The sequence below is a fragment of the Amphiprion ocellaris genome, chromosome 8 (assembly GCF_022539595.1).
Source record: "Amphiprion ocellaris isolate individual 3 ecotype Okinawa chromosome 8, ASM2253959v1, whole genome shotgun sequence".
Lineage (NCBI taxonomy): Eukaryota > Metazoa > Chordata > Actinopteri > Pomacentridae > Amphiprion > Amphiprion ocellaris.
Window position 1 is genome coordinate 31,037,798 of NC_072773.1, and position 17,146 is coordinate 31,054,943.

At 42.1% G+C, this 17,146-nt stretch overlaps 1 protein-coding gene across 5 annotated transcripts in view; it reads left to right on the forward strand.

The window, feature by feature from the left end:
• arhgef25a (Rho guanine nucleotide exchange factor (GEF) 25a) overlaps nt 1-17,146 on the forward strand; it is a 50,597-nt gene that overhangs the window by 25,913 nt on the left and 7,538 nt on the right. For all 5 annotated transcript variants that reach the window (XM_023283820.3, XM_035954598.2, XM_023283796.3 and 2 more), the window contains 9 exons: nt 7,500-7,807; nt 8,303-8,413; nt 11,722-11,846; nt 13,216-13,282; nt 13,705-13,808; nt 14,082-14,151; nt 15,745-15,834; nt 16,467-16,559; nt 16,996-17,046. In XM_023283820.3, the coding sequence (XP_023139588.1) occupies nt 7,500-7,807; nt 8,303-8,413; nt 11,722-11,846; nt 13,216-13,282; nt 13,705-13,808; nt 14,082-14,151; nt 15,745-15,834; nt 16,467-16,559; nt 16,996-17,046 (1,019 nt within the window). The remainder of the gene's footprint in view (nt 1-7,499; nt 7,808-8,302; nt 8,414-11,721; nt 11,847-13,215; nt 13,283-13,704; nt 13,809-14,081; nt 14,152-15,744; nt 15,835-16,466; nt 16,560-16,995; nt 17,047-17,146) is intronic.

The following is a 17,146-nucleotide window of genomic DNA, read 5'->3' on the forward strand; positions in this document are numbered from 1 at the left end:
GTTTTCTCTAGTAGCTGGCTGTTTTGTGTGAATCTGGTGTACACGACTCCGGTTTGTAAATGACTGATCCACGCAACACTGTTCCACCCAGTTCTGTCCCCCAGATGCTACATTCCCTTACAGTTAATCTGTATTTTCAATTAAGTTTTGAAACAAACATACTTTCTCCCCAAAAAGGGGAAAGATTCTGATGTTGTAGGAAAGGCTACCAGGTTGAAAGAGTCTGAGACCAGGGCTCATGTCCTGTGTTGTATGATTATTCCGAGATTTTTTTTTCCCACTTCTTGTTTACTTCCAGTTGTCACTCTGTGTTTGGTTAGGTTTAGGAAAATATCCTAATTTGGGTAAAAGTACAATCCTTTCACAACATGTTTGAAGCTTCTCCTCCATTTTCCGGGTTTCCAGGATGATGAGTCACACCCACAGTCCACTGGACAGGATGTCTGTTGTAATATTTTCATCCAAGTCTTTGTCACATCTCAATAAGTGAATATTCTTTGCAGGGCTGCTTAATGGGGGCCTTGAGCTGAAGGTCTTTGTTTATCTGCTTCTTGTCACAGAAAAAATGTACCGCAGGAGTTACAGAAGAATGAATGTGTGTGTGTGATTTTTCTCATCACTGCAGAATCATAGTGACAATTATGTGACAATATTGTTCTGTTAAAGACAAAATACACATCTAATGCATGTTTTAAGCTTGTGCTATCGACAGAAACACTAGCATTAGTCTAGACACTAAGACACACACAATAAGGTGCAGCACTCACCTATTGTCACGATGACCAGGACTGATTTGGTTCCTCTCACCGCTCTATATTGATTGATAGTATTAACTAGCAATTAGCAAAATAAAGGTCACCGTTAGTTAGACGTCTTTTAGACACAGACTTACAGAGGGGGTTTCAGTGTGTGTGAAGGAGGTGTATTAATATCCAGAAGTCCTCCACTGATTTTAAATGTTAAGATGATGATATCTAATTGAAAACCAACCAGTATAGAATACAGCTCACTGTTGAAATTTAGTGCAATTTTGTTTTGAAGTCATTTTAAGTTTTCTTTTTCAACAATCAAATTCGAGTTGTGCAATTTGAAAAGCCTTGCTTCTACTATATTTATGTTTTAGGGATTATAAGTTCAGATACAATATTAAAATATATTAAATATTTAGTAATGATTACATTTTAAAATGAGGTTTTCAGTAGCTCGTATTATTTAAATAATTAGTCCATTATTTGCCTATAAGGGGAGTTTTTTGATTCAAACATTGGATGTGGAGTTGAGCATTTACCAGACAGGACGGGTCTAATCAGATGCACACTATGATGGATTATGGGAAATGTAGGATCTGCTGTTTGAAGGATCTAAAAGTGATGAAGTGAGTGAAGTTTGCTGCTTTGAATTTGACTAAAATCAGTAGTTCAGTGAATGTACGGAGCAAAATCATTTCAGTTTGCCCCTTTAATGAAAAATAGTGATGGTTAGTGAATATGATATTCCACATCTGTTTACCTGTTTACACCGCAATGCTCAGTTGTTAAAAAATCAGTGCAAGTGTGAAATGGGCCACACTGGAGCCTTAATCATTTGAGCTTACTAATAAATAAAAGGCGGATGGTGCCAGGAACTTGGCAGGTCTCTCTCCGGATGGTTCTAGAGGAATGTCTTAGAGTTTTTAGGCCAAACAACCACTAACATGCTTCCAGTGGCTCACTTCAACCCTGTCTGTGCTGAGATTGTTGCTGCCTACTCATGCTGATGTCTCCTCTTTTTTTTCTGACAAAGTAAGATGCAAAGTGGGTGCTGGAGTAGCGGTAATTCAGACTTTAGTGGGGAAGTCGGGAGTATTATCTCAGTGGGAAGCTGTGAATATGAAGTGAATGCACCACCTTTGCCACTTGAAATGCATTGCTACACTCATGGTGACCTGATTTTGACAGTCAGTGGCACCAGTGGCGCTTTAGATCTATCCATCAGTTAGAGACGTTTCATAAGCTCTCATCAGGAGGAGTGTCTGAATCGCTCTTTCACATTGTTTCACAGACAGTAGGATTATTACCAGCGTCATCACTTCAGCTTTCCTTTTGCTAGTGACTGACTTTGCTTTGATGCTTAACACTGATGAAAAATATGCCACAGAGTCTGTCTGATGGCTGGAGACCGACTCTGATGGCTTGTTTTTCTGTCACTTGATTTGTCTACCACGTATTTCCTTCTGTGCTCCTGGAATTGCGGCACTGTGTGCATGTGTGTGTCTGGATAAAGTAGGTCAGTAGGAGGGCAGGAAACCACTGTTCACTTGTCTGACTGCAGCGTATCACTCCTGAAGTTTGACATGGACACACTCGCATATGGCACACACAAGGAGGACAGCGACTGCCCTGTTGCACACATGTCCCTGTTTCTATGCATGCAATTAGAAATTAGCACACTTCCTGCTTATACGCACTCAAGTACGCAGTTTATGCCCTAATGGCCTTCCTCCCATTCTTTCCTCCAGTGTCTCCTCCCCTTCGCTCACTGAAATTTTTAGCTTCAATCTCAGTGGGATTTGCTTGCTTTTCTACTGCTTCGCATTCATTTCCTAATTACCTATAAATCACAAAGAATCAGAAGCTGTCTTTATCATCTTGTAGCGTCTCCCTTTTCTGCTGGTTCTTACAATGCGCGTTCATATTCACTGAAAGATGCGTCAGCTTGATAGTTTTAGAGGATTTCTGAAGTTGCTGATTCAGTCACTGAGCGACTAGAAGAGAGAAGAAAAGAAGGAGAGATTTTCCAGTTACTTTTCCCCCCTCTTTCCTCCTGTGTCATTGTCTTCTCTGCCAGCTGGTTTTGCATGTCGAACTTCTGCTTTTCTCAGCAGCTTTGGGGCACAGCACAGAAGGGCATAGCATTAGAGGAGGGAGCTGATCCCAGAGCAGGACCCAGCCATCGTCTGAAAAACACTAGTGTGCACAGGGATGCAGTGGGTAAGAGAGGGTTAGAGGGCAAAATAAGGCAGTAAACGGAGGGACATGTAGCGGAGAAGGAGTCAAAATGGAGATTAAAAGAAGGGGAAAGACTGCAGTACAAATACAACACACATAAACCAGCCTCAGGCAAATATAAAGAGAAAAAAAATTCATTTAGACACAAAACTTACAAGTATAAAGCGAAATTTCAAATGTTATGCAACACCTTATAACATATGACAGAAGGTTTCCGGTCATTTGCTTGAGCCTCTAAGTGCCTCATGGTCTCTCAGGTCTTTGAGTTTGCACATCTGAGTGCCTGAGTGCAGCCCAGGTCCTGCTTGTTGATGGGAAGAGTGTCCATTTCCTCTGAGTGGGTGAAATGTAATATAGCAGCAGAGTCTAGGCTGAAGAGCATGAGGTGGAGAGGGCAAAGAGAACAGAGAAGATAAGTGCGGTGTTGTTCTGAGAGTTGTTAGTAATGACGCAGTCGGGTGTCTGGTGCCTGAACGCCCCACTCCTCCAGGGTTTGTGCTGTGTGAGGTGCTGGCATTGATTGGCAGCTCTGAGTCTCTTAGACTCAGCTGGACATTTGGCTCGTCCACCACTGTGGCGACCAGCGGGATGCCGGCCTCGAATGCGCTGCGTGTTGTTTACTTTGACAGACAGATGACACTGGAAACTTGGGTGACAGGTGAACAGTCGGCAGCCATGTGCCCATCTGGACAGCCACTCTGGGGGAAATATGCTGGAGCAATTTGTCTGTGTACGTGCAAGTGTACGGGCACCTGCATGTCTGACTGCATGTGTTTATTGGTGGAGTCCAGTAATGCCTAAATTGCCTATATGGTCCCAAGAGGCCATAGGACCGACAAAGAGCTCCACAGTGAAGGGGCTGTGAACAAGTTTGCTCCATTACAGCCAACACTTTCTGCCCGATTTGTCGGCTCAGCAGCACTCACTCATCAACTGATCAATAAAAAGAAGCTGGACCAGACTTCTTCTGGTGGACCCACACTTAACACACATACATCGGCACTGTTTGTGCCCTTATTTCTTTCTCTCATTTTGTCCTTCAAATCTAAATCGCCAGGATGTATCTTTAATTCAGTGATATCTACATCAAACTTTTGCAACTGTCACTAGAACATTGCATCAGATGTTTTCCCTTAACACATAATTCAATTGGATAATTCAAATCAGCTGCAATTACATTTGACTTGGCTGCTGGTGCGTGTAAACTGCATAACAAGATGGACATCAAATGATGTGGAGCTCGATAATCAATGAGATAATCTTTATAGTTCTTTGGAAAATTCATCTGGTACTGCTTTGATACTGTTCGATGTTACTCACTACGTCAATTAATTTTCGAGCAACAAAGGGATTCTTGTCTCTCAACTTTATTGATCTTCTATTTTCCTTTTCAGTAAATTAATATAAATTTGTCTGTTGACTGTAGTTGAGAAAAACAAGACATTTGATGAAGTCATTTTGGGTTCTAGGAAACTGTGATGGAAAATTTTCTAAAGTTTTATGCTGAACAATTAATTGCTTAATCAATTAAATAAAGGTTATTTGCTGCCCTAAAATGGTTAAAACAATGACTCAGATGTCTATTTAGTGCAAGAAAACATTGCTGCTTTTCAATACAAGTACTATAATACCATACAAATACAAATGCTGTAAGATGATTAGATTTTCTGATCCGTACGGTCAGATTTCATTGTGACTGAGCACCATCAAGAGGAAATCTGGAACTACTATGCAGTAGAAACCCACTTGGCTCTAAAGTCACATAGTACAGCAATTTTGGATGAACCTCCCACACCAGCAGCCGCTCAGCCTTTCAGACAGTGAGTGGGCGACTGGTGAAAGCCCAGCATTAACTGATCGTCACAGATCGGGCCAGCTTAATGCAGTCCTGCTGCACTGTACCTCCAACTGTTAATTATCGTAAGCACATAAACAATAGTGAAGTTGCATTAACAAAATCAGCCGGGGTAATCTTTTCTTAGCAGTGCCATTATGGAGATGAATATCAGTGGGCACTACCAGCGTGCAGCAAGACAGGGAGCGAGTGGGAAGGGATGTTTCTCCCAATTTCCTCTTTGTAGGTGTCTGACAATATCAAACTCCGCTTATCGTGTGGGGAGAGCGGAGGCATGCTGCTCCGAGGGGAAGCTCATCATCTCCTTTTCAGTTTTACAGTTTCCTTCACTTCACTGAAAAAAAAATGTTAGCGGTGTCTCTGTAATGGCATATATGAGAACGGAGAGATTAAACTTTCCAGGGTCAGCAGGGGAAACCGATACATATACACAACAGAGGTAGAGCCGCAGTGTTGCCATGGTGACAGATGTAAGGCTGGCCATTATAAAACCTGTAAATAATGTACGTTCTGTGCATTGTAAATCTGTGCGTTTGACAGGAGCCAATGTATCATTCTGATGCAGCAAATCATGAAGCTGCACTGTCACCACTTGCTTGTACTCACTTCCAGGCACTCAGACGGTGTTGGGCTGTCTATTCTCATGTTTTTTTCTTTCCAGCTGATGTCTGGAGATAGTTCGAAGTTGCGTTACCGGCGGTACCTCTGCACTTTGAGCCCCAAACACTGGCCCGACTGAAGCTGAGCAAGGACCACGGGGAAATACAAACCTCTGCGTCTGGCCTTTGTTAAAGGTCAAAGAAGCTGGGATTTGGAAGCTGCATAGTATCACATGTGCTCACCATTTTCGCATCCTTTCTTCTTCTGCTCTGGCAGGAGACCTTCACAGACGGTGTGCGCTTTTGCTTTTTTCCAGATCCAGCCATAAATACAATGGCTTTCAGATGCATTCTGATATCCCAATAGTTTCTGTCTATTCCCCGCAGGGTTCAGCTGTCTTTCTTCTTTGTACCAGTCTCTCCATCCTGCCAGCCTCAGATCTCCTTGCGCTCTCCGGTGTTTTACGTGAATGGGGGCGGTGGGAGTGGCAGAGGAGAGGATGGGGGAAATTGGCCACCCTGAGATCACACACATGAATGCATGATGCACGTGAGACATGTTGGAGGAAAAATTACAGAGCAGATGGTGTCTTTGTGGTGAAAATACACAACAACAACAAGTTTTGAGGGTTTTTGTCGGCAGCCAAGATCCACAAATTATATACTCGGCCTAAATGTTGCGCATTGGCAGGAATGTGAGACGTTTTGCTCTGAGGTTAACCATTTCTCAAAAACTGTGACTGAGTTTTGTGCAGTGCAAAGTTCACTCTCACTGATCAGCATAGTGGCTACTATTGTGTTTCTGAGAGTAGGAAATGGAATGAATAAAGTGTGGAAATGCTCTGTCGCTATGAACATCGAAGGGGGTTGTGAATTTATTCAAGTTTTGCCTTTGAAGTTGGGACTCTCACAAAATGGGCCACGCTGTGTCATTGTGGCTTCTGAAGTCTGGGTCTGCACTGATGAGAGCTGTGATAAGATCTTCCTCTGTGGCTCACATAAGGAGCACTGAAATGAGGTCAGTGTGGTCTGCTTGTAAACAAATGCATAACAAATTCCCAAAGTTTACAGAAACTTTACAGGAATGCATGTTTTCTTGGAAAATAAAGTTTAAATATTTTGCCCGTCCTTCTATTTTGTCATTTACCACCAAAAATTAAGGGTGAAATCGCTGCTATATTTGGAAGATAATAAGTCATGACAGTGATTCTTAGCATGAGAGAGTGTTTCTCCATCTGTAGGAGAGTGGTGAGTCAAGGGTCAGATTTCTAGGGGCGTGAAGATGGATGGGAAGCATGACTGAAGTGCGACTGAACAGATAAAACCCTCCAGACGTGCAGCTTAGAATAAGGACTGAGGAAGGCAGGAGGAAGGGCGATAGGTTGGGTGGACAAGGAGGACAATACAGAAAAAAACAAACAGTCCCAGGCAAAGATCTCCCCTTCTACAAAGGATTAAAGTGGATGTCCGGTCCTGACTGAACCCCACAGCTCACTTCCCGTGTCCTCCTCACATCGCTGTGCAGCCGTTCATCTGCATCTGCTCTGCTCTGTTTTTCATGTAGAACTCCAGCCGTCCTGACCTCTTCTGTCTGCCTTGTATGAGAGTGTGGTCATGTGATGATGACATGCACAGATGCACAGCTCAATACATAAAAAAGAAAAAGGGTCTGCTGGCATGAAGAGAATAGTACGTCTTTTATGGTGCGGCTCCACAGCTGTGTTTGAAAAGGAAGGCTAAATATAAATCTACTCTTTGTTTTGATTTTCTCTCTTTACTTTTTCTCTCCTGGTGTGTTGACACGTCTTCTGCCTCCAGACAAACCTGCACTTCTGCCCTCATCAAACCATCAGTCATGGTTTCTCTTACCTCAAACAAAATGCTCTTTGTGCACTTCTGTTTTAGTCCATAGATTAATTCATTGATTAAAGTCTGATAAAGTCTGAATGTGGAGAGTGTACTCTGCCCTGTTGCCCATTTAACTCCTATTATCAGTTGTCTGTCTTCACACACTTCACCTATTAATCTCTTGCTCTCTCTTCTGTATCTTCTCTGCAGACTCATACTCGGCAGCAGGCAGTGAGGGCAGCATCTCCACCTCTGTGGCTTCGCTGCCCCCGCAGGCATCCGGCAGCTCGGCCCCCAGCTCCCCAGGCTCCAGACGCTCTGTGAGCACCCTGAAGAAGTGGCTCACAAACCCTGTCCGCAAGCTCAGTGCTGGATCCACTGCCAAAGGAGAGCGTCAGGTCCGCAAACTAGAGGGGAAACCTCCACCTCTTCCGTCCCACAGCCATAGCCAAGACCTGGGCAGCCCCCCGAGGTCTGAAGACACCCTCACCATCCTGCCTGTCACCCACAGAGAACTGGTGAGAGACGAAAATCTAAGTTGAAACAAGGACACTTTTTATTGATTGCATGTACTAATCAAACAAGCCTTTACATGCTGACTTTGTGGTTCAAGTTCCCACCTAATAAGTAAACTCAAAAACTGTAATTATTATCACAAGGTCCTTGAATGAACTAGTTCTGAAGTAAACATGTAAAACTTCAGTCTTATACAAACACAAATTAAAGCTAACATCCTGACTACGGCTTGTTTACTTTAGGTAGCTCAAGAATGTCAGCAGAGATACGTGTGTGATGGGGAGTTCATCCACAGAGGACTAAGCTTTCTGTCAGGTGGAGATGTTGTTATATGACAGCAGCACTGCTGGCTCAGTCTGCTCCAACTCACTCCTCCATGTTCTGTGACCCCAGTGCATCCTTTTTCTGTTTTTGCAGCTGTCTGTGTGTACCATGCTACAGACGTTTTGCATCATGTTGTGTTATTTAGACCCTGTGGATGTGTGTGTTTGTTCCAGGAGTGGAAAGATGGCCTGGCAAGCCCTGAGGACCTGTCACCAGCTACACTACAGTCACCCAGCTACATAACGGACTCGCTGATTGGCTGCACGTCACTGCCAAACGCTCAGGTCAGCCAGCATGATAAACTCAAGTCTAACCCGTTGTATCACTTATTATTTGTATCATCAAACAGGCCTTATGTCACTGGCTTAAAAGGGTAGATCTGTTGTATAGATTCTGGCTCTGAGTTTCAAACTATAAAGAATAAATCCGCTACAGATTCATTTTGGGCATTTTCTGAGAGGACTACAAGTAATATTCTCATCGAGGACCCGGGTCGGGGGGTGACATCAGTGCTCTTTTTCTCTGTGACCCTCCAGCCAGATCTGGAAATGACTAACTCTACTGCCGCTGCAGGAGCTCGATGATGGAGCAAAACAAGCACACAGATTTATGCAGGAGGGCTGCTTTGTGCAGCCACATGACCAGAAATACAACCATACATATCAAGCACACATGTAAGGGAGTCTACATGAATACAAGCTTCTCTCAGAGCAGATAAATGCCCCCGAGGAGAAGAGGACAGAGTCTGACAACGACCTGTGTGATGCATGACTCACAATGGGCACGTTACAAAAGGACATGCCCGGAGATAAATAGGAAATAGCAAGAAATGGCAGATGTGATGAAAGATGACTCCACTTCTAGAAACAAAGGAACGTTCAGCAAAGAATGTGAGCACATGCGTTTTCATTTCTCCATCAAAGTCTTGCAGTCTGTGGCTTGAGGCGAAGGAGCATCTCAGAGTTGGGTGTTCGTTCAGGGTCCCTTATTGCTGTGCAGCGGAAGCGGGGCAGAAACTGGGGTTTGCTCACACAGCAGCAACATTGCATTAATCAGCAGCAGCTGGATATATGAAACAATAATGATGTCTGAGCGCTTGACCATTATGGAGTATCTCCCGTTTGTGAATCAACACCTGGGCACTTAAATCCTAATTTCAGTCTCAACAACAACACATTGAACCACATTAATACGATTACATCAGAGGGATGAGGTAAGTGCTTTGGTGTTTTTACTGCCAGTCTTTGGAGGGAGAGTGAACGCTAGACAGAGGAGGAGAGATTAAATTATGTAGGTCAGTCATCTCCATGAGGGAGATTTCAGACATCTACCCCACCTTCACCAGCCACAGGTCTATGGTTATATCTGTTGTTGTTTATCTCCCTTTTCTACACACCACAGCACAGCATGGTTTTTGAATACTACATGTCCACAATGTCCACAGTTAAATTATGAAGTCAAAAACAAGCCAGAACTGTAGATCATAATGTTAAATAGATTGATTTTCCTGAAAAAATGTTTGTGCAGTGTGTCATCTCTACCCAGAGATAAAACAAATAAGCAAGCAAACCAAATAAATAACGACTGAAAAATTCAAGAAATTCAGGAAATTAAAATAAAGGGTTGAGTGGCTCAGTTATTGTAAGATCTTTTAAAAATCCATCCTTCACTTTATGATATCAGAACTAATGCTAGTAAACTGAAGGTCTCTACACTGGAGAAAATCCCTTTAATTCCACTTTAATACTGGTGATGTGCAGTATTCAGGTGTCCCATCAGAAAATATCTAAATAATCAAAACTGAATCCAGAACTATGAATATAAAAGGATCAATGTTAAATCCTTCAATAGATGCAGAGAGACATAAAATGATGAAATGTTGACAAGTTTATTTGTATGACCTGAACACTTTGCTTGTAAATTGTGAATGACGGTTCAACAGGGAACCGTTTTCTTAAAGATTATATTTTTTAAAAGAAAAGTTTTCTTGGACTATTTTCACATGACTTTTTTTTTTTTTTTGGTGGATTTTGTGCAAAAAACTATTTCAAACAACATCACTCTGTATTGACTAAACTGTTTTGATAGATTTTGGAAAAATTCTACAGAAAAATCATGACCTCAGCTTATCCTAAAACTGTTGTCAGTTCTTTTTTGTGGGCTTCTGGGTTGAAAAACAAAACTTGCAACAGAGAGAGACGGGGGAATTTTTCCTGTGGGCTTTGCCACAACACATCTGGAAATGATCAGGGAGCCAGGGAAACCTGTCAGCCAGGCTGGAGCACTCCGAGCAGGGCAGGACGAGCTGGGGGAGCAAGGGTCTTTATGGAGCCTCCCTGTCTCTCCTGACACGCTTGTCTCTCTGCTTTACTTTGTCTCTTTCATTCTGTATGTCGCTCCCACACATCATTGTGACAGAGTAGAATGATCTGTGCTTGTAGACGCCAACAAGTTCATCAAGGAGATGGCAGGTGAACGAGTCGAACTAGATCAGAGAAGAAAAGGAGAAAGTTCTGTCCCTCTTTCCATTTGCTTATATGTGTATCTATCCACCCATCTATTTATTTCTCCATCAGGCAGCCGTCTGCTGGAGGAGTCTAAGAGATTAGGTGTATGTCTGTGGTGTGTGCAGGTTTGTGTATGTGTTTAAGGTGGGGAGGTTCTGCTTGACGAGGACAAGGATTTAGGTGAAGACAGACGGCTGCCCCTATAAGTTTACAGAGTCAGGAGCAAATGAAAAGACTGTAAAGAAATGACTCGAAGCACACGGCTAAAAATAGAAGGAAGAACTTTGTGAGAAGATAAAATTGTGTGGACGTATTGTAGTGAGTCACTGCATGGCCATGTAGAGAGGATAAGGGGTTGTGTTGTGAGACAGAAATACTAGGTTACACAAACATGAGGTTTGTGTGCAGAAGTGAAGCATGTGTCCATTGAGTTATTCACCATTTTAGTCTGTGCAGGCTTTGTTGCGGTGTGCACAATGACTCTATATTTGCACCAGGACCCCCACAGGAAATGATATCAATTCCAGGAAAAAGCATGAAAAAGAGGTCATGTACTAGTATATAAAGCTTGAACACAATCGATTAGCAGCCTCGGGTTTATCCTGCGTGCATTGGAGCTTATAAATCAGTACTAGGGAATGCTAATGTAGATGTTGCTGGAAAAGTGATGCAAGGATAATGTCAAAAGTGTCATGCGTGTATAATATATGTTTGAAACCTGGCTTATCAGTTCACATGTCAGAAGTGTAATATTGTATCCTAAACTTCACAGGTTGATTTGTCATCTCTTAAAACTACGGAGCCTGTTGCTGCCTCTGACTTTGTCTTTTATCTGTGTGGCACAGCATGGATCATTAACGGCAACAATCTGAATCAGATCTTTTTATCATTCCATCTCTGTTCCTCGTGTCTCTTCGCCCTCCCTTGGTCACCTTGGCAACCTGCATCATTACCATTGCTCTGCTGCTCTTTATCTCCCTCTGTTTACTTTATTCCTGGCATGATCCACATTACTGGCAGTGGACCTTTGATAAACACTTTCTCCTTCTGTCCTTCTGTCTCTCTGTCTGTCTCTACATCCTCAGGACACTCAGTCCACCAGTGTTCTGCCTGATGACAGTGGGTCTGTCTCGATGGACGACACCTCCAGCCAATGGTCGGCTGCTGCTGACACTGAGGAGGAGAGGAAGAGTGCCTTAGAGAAAAGCATGTATGTATTGATCAATCAAACAAACATCATTCGCAGCATTTATCTCCAAATATAATTTTCAAGATAATAACCCTGTCGTGCATTCTCTAAATAAATGTGCTATAGCATTAGAATGTATGAGACAGCATCATGTTTGAGCGTAGCTGCAGGGTGTTTTCTACCATGTGAACCATAAAGTACCGCTGAGGCTGCTGGGAATGCGTTCTATCAGGCAGTTTTAAGATTATAAAGTGAAATATTTTGATCTTAAGGTGATACTAGATGAAAAGTCAACACATAATCAAAGTCATCAGGATACATAATCAGTACCAAATGTGTGTGAAATGAATGAATTCTTTAAATTTCCCATCATAGAGAAACAGAGCTATAGATTTTGCAATATAATGTTGGTTAAGTTGTCAAAAAAAGAGATCATTTTTAAATGTATCCAAAAAATCGGACAATGACGTAACAGTACAGTGTAAAAAAATGTTTTACATTTTACAGTGAAAAACTGTCAAATCATGCTGGTAAAAATCTCTAAACTCTATGTGATGCCATTTATATAACACTGAATCACCGCAAACAAGTTAATCAGGAGAAATGTGTGCTTTTCTGCTTGAACTACTTGTTATGACACTATTTCTAAATTACTCTAAGCATGTTTTTCCACATTATTGTTAATATTATTGATAATATCAGGCCCTGTCGTAATTTAACTTGACAAGCATCAAATTGTTTTGAGGATTTCCTTGAAATGACTCCCTGTATTTAGAAAGATATCTCTCTTTTACAGAGGATAATGGTGACTAAATTTCATTTAACTGCTTCAGTTTTGAGATCTTGCTGGTTCCGTGTGATACTTTCATGTCTCACTGGGATACTGATAATAATATTACAAATATTTGAAATAAAACATATTTCATGGAGAAACCTTTTTATATTCTTACAAGTTACAAATCATGTAGTTGTTCTCTAGTTAATGTTGCAACATACACTATGTAAAGTGCCCTGAAGTGACCTATGATTTGGTGCTATATAAATACAACTGAATTAAATTTGGTGAGTAATCAAATTTTTCATGCCCATCTGATCTGCTGTGTGCCGACTGAAAAACTCTGCTGGTTAGATGAATTAATTGGATTTATTCAATTGAAAGCATACCAGTTGCATACCGTCTCTGTTTTCCATCTAACTTGTACCAAATTATATTAATACTTTTCCAGGAAACTTAAGAGGAAATTACAATCTGGAACCAGGTCCGTTTATGAAAAATATAAGGACGTGGGGACCTGTAAAATACTAATTGGAACTGTGTGTTTTGCTGTGGGGAAAATAAATTCGGTAGCATAACTCTAACACTAATCTTTCCTCATTTCTGTCTTTACAGGTATGTACTGAAGGAGCTTATCGAGACAGAAAAGCACTATGTGGCAGACCTGGGGCTCATAGTGGAGGTAAAACTCACACTCTGACAGCTCAGGACACACAATCTGCACCGACACAGAAACAGCTAACTTAGTCATCCGCACAGTCTGTCAGAGAAAGCTCTAAATCCTAATCATCACAATTCCTCCACTTTACTCCACACTTTGGTCTGCCTCCATCCCGCCGTCTCCAGCCTTAAGCAGATTTAGTGAATTATTAGCTTGCAGAGTATTATGTTGCAGGGCTATCCATCTCCTCAAATAGCTGAGGATATTTTGGGTCAGAGAAGAATTCTTGCCATCTGAAAGTTAATAAAAGTTCAATAATAGCCGATGTGTGATCGCTGCTCTTTGTTATACCAGCCTAGCTATATTTACTGGTGTTATTCTGAGCCAGATGTGGGCTTTGATAGGTGTAAACAGACATGAGCTGCTTTGTTCTTCTGTTGCAGGGTTACATGGCAACAATGAACTCCAAAGGTGTACCGGAGGATATGAAGGGAAAAGACAAGATTGTTTTTGGGAACATTCACCAAATATTTGACTGGCATAAAGAGTAAGTCCCTTTTAAAAAAAGAAAAAGTTTTGTTGAAGTTTTGTTTGGAATAAGTGTGAAATTGCACATTTACTCAAACTGCATTTAAGTCAGATACAGACAAGGATGTGCAGAGCTCTGTGTTTGTAGCTGAGTGCAGGACGAAGGAACAATAGGTCAGGAGGCAAATCTGACCTTCCGTTTTGGGGATGGTGGTGTTTGTATATGTTTGTGCGCGTGTGTGTGTGTGTGTGTATATGTGTTTGTGTATGTTTGCGTGCTTCCTCTCTGTAGCTACTTCCTGGGAGAGCTGGAGAAGTGTTTGGCAGAGCCAGAAAGGCTGGCTCAGCTCTTCATTAAACATGTGAGTATGTCTAAAGTGACACACACACTCGCTCACACACACACACACACACACACACACACACACACACACACACACACACACACACACACACACACACACACACACACACACGCGGGTGGAAGTGTCTGGGTCCGCTTCCTAGTGCTGAAGGTGAAAAGAGCTAAGAAAACACCCAGAGCGCCTGTTTATCCTATACCGTACCTCTTTTCCTTCTCTCTCAACTGCCAGCGTCTCTCCTTCCACTTCCCTGTTACTGATATGTCTCAGTCAGACTGTGTTTTTACAACCGTGCACGTGGCGAACACATACACACACATACCCACAAATGGCTGGTCTCACAGTCTGGGCTGGACTGGCTAGGAAACAGCAGGGAAAAAACAGTCAGAAAAGACAACAAGAATAAGGTGATGAATAACAAGTCCTCAGTTCAGGCTCTTTGATAAGAAAACCTTTCTCCACCCAAAACGGTGACCTACTTCTTCCTACATATCTTGGATAAAGAACGAAGCAAAAATGATGCATGCAGCAAAGACCCACTGTTATGTTAATATATTGTTTTTGGAACAGAATAGAGCCAGAGTCAGTATAGGGTCACAGGACTTATACAGGGAGCAAAATTAGATTTATGTATATTGGTTAAGTGGCGGCACATGCAGACTAGGTAGACATGATGGGGAATTTGACCAACTTGGCTTCGCTTCTTGTTTGAAGCTGATCAAGTTAAACGTCTTCTGTCCCTCTTTTGCTATGTTCGCTCTGTCCGACTGTAGCTCTTTAAACAATTCAATAATGCTTAGCCCACTGGATAATCAACTTAAAAAGCCTGTGGGGGAATAAAGAAACTTGTAACTAAGTCTAAGCATGGTGTCAAACTGTGAAAACAAGCAGACTGGGAACATGGCCTTAATGAAAAGCAGAAAGCCCAATCCGCTTTTAACAAGAGCCGTGTCACCAAGACGCAACATGTGTGCTCACTTACACATGAGCAGCATATAAACACGTGAACATGCAACCACGGCGCTGTACAGAATGCTGGTAGACAAACAGACGCGCGGTATTTCAGCAGCTGTTATCTGTGACATGACGTCCATATTCAGGCCGAATGGCTCGCTGTTCTCTAGGTTACAGAGCCACGCAGCCCGTTGCTAGGTACACTCTTATATGGACAGGTTCTAAAAGGCTCTGGTTACACTGAGGGTAACCTGGGTGAATTATACATAACCCAATGCTCATCTACATGTAGCTCCATTAGGACTCTCAGGACCGCCACATCTGCACCCCCGTGCCAATTAGTCACAGAAGAGTAGGCGCTACCAGACAGTCAGCTTCAAAGGCAACACACCCTGAGACAAATCATTATTGCTCTGCTCTCTTTCATCCCAAACAGCAACCAGAGACACTGCACATTGATCGCTCTTGTTTTTGCTCACTTTCAGGGACATTTTCTGTCTTTGTAATACTATTAATGACATTTTTCTCACTTTGAGACTCTTGTTAAAGTCTTAAAGTCTTTTCAAGTTTAATATGTTAAAAAAAAAAAAAGAAGCTGTATGGTTTTGTAATGCAATGTTTGTTTCGTTTGTGTTACAGGAGAGGCGGTTGCATATGTATGTTGTGTACTGTCAGAACAAGCCCAAGTCGGAACACATTGTCTCAGAGTATATTGAAACATACTTTGAGGTGAGTAACCCTTAACATCTTAGTTTTCTTTCATCTTATGCCATTTTTCAAATCTATAAATATATATGTGCACTCCCAGTCAAAAATCTGGGCACATTATTTAATTACTTTATTCATTGTAGATTAATACTGAAGAAATCAAAACTATAAAAGAATACAGATGGAAATGTGTTGTAAATTAAAAAATGTTAATTTTCAGTATTAATCTGCAATGTAGAAAACATTACAAATAAATCAGAAAAGCATTGAATGAGAAGGTGTGTCCAAACTTTTGACTGGTAGAGTACATATATTCAGGCTTTGCCAGATGTGAAGTCCTCTGAATGCTGGTTTTGTCTGACCAGCAGTCATCTGTCACTCAAGCCTGCGGTTAATAAGACACTTAGTATGCATGAATGTCTCGCTGTGCCTGCTCTATGTATTATACATGGCCATGTGGACCTGTTTGGAGCTCCCATTTATTATTCAGACTGTAATCAGTTCATTTTCATTGACAGTAAACACAAGACAAATAGACATACAGTATAATCCCTGTAGCTGATTGTCTTAGAGGGATTATATTGGCCATCAGCTGCCGTGTTTTGCTCTGTGGCTGTCAGGCTGACTGATGTTGTATTCGTCCCCGCCATCAGGAGCTCCGGCAGCAGCTGGGCCACAGGCTGCAGCTCAACGACCTGCTCATCAAACCTGTCCAGAGGATCATGAAGTACCAGCTATTGCTGAAGGTGAAAAGCCGGGCACCGCTGTGCTGTTGATCACACACCAGCACCTAAACACACACAATGAGCAACTGTGAGACACACAGCAGGGTCTGCGAAGAAGCTGTAAACATACGAGCACATGAAAACACTCACACACACCCCTCTGTGCACAAACACAGAGCATTTTGTCTGTTTAGGCTAAAGTCAGAGAGGAAGAGGAAAATTACAGAGCGAGGCTGTAACCTTTCGAAAGGATTTAAACAATAATATGTAAAAGTGTTTGAAGAAGATCATGAAATTACATCCCTGGTATAAAACTTTTCCGAAATGTAAAACTTTGCCCTTTGGCACTCGAATAAAAGGTTAGTTTAGCACCCATAAATGCTCCTCCAGATGTCCTCACCTTTCCTGGCAGTAAGCCTGGAATGCTCCGGTGACCATGCTGTGTTTATTTCACCAGGACTTCCTAAAGTATTACACCAAAGCAGGGATGGACACAGAGGAGCTGGAGGTGGGTGTTCTGATGGATTGTTATAAGGTTTAATGTTTTGTTTTGTATGTGCTCAACCATGTTGCTTCACACTGCCCTTTAAAACAAATGCACCTCTGTC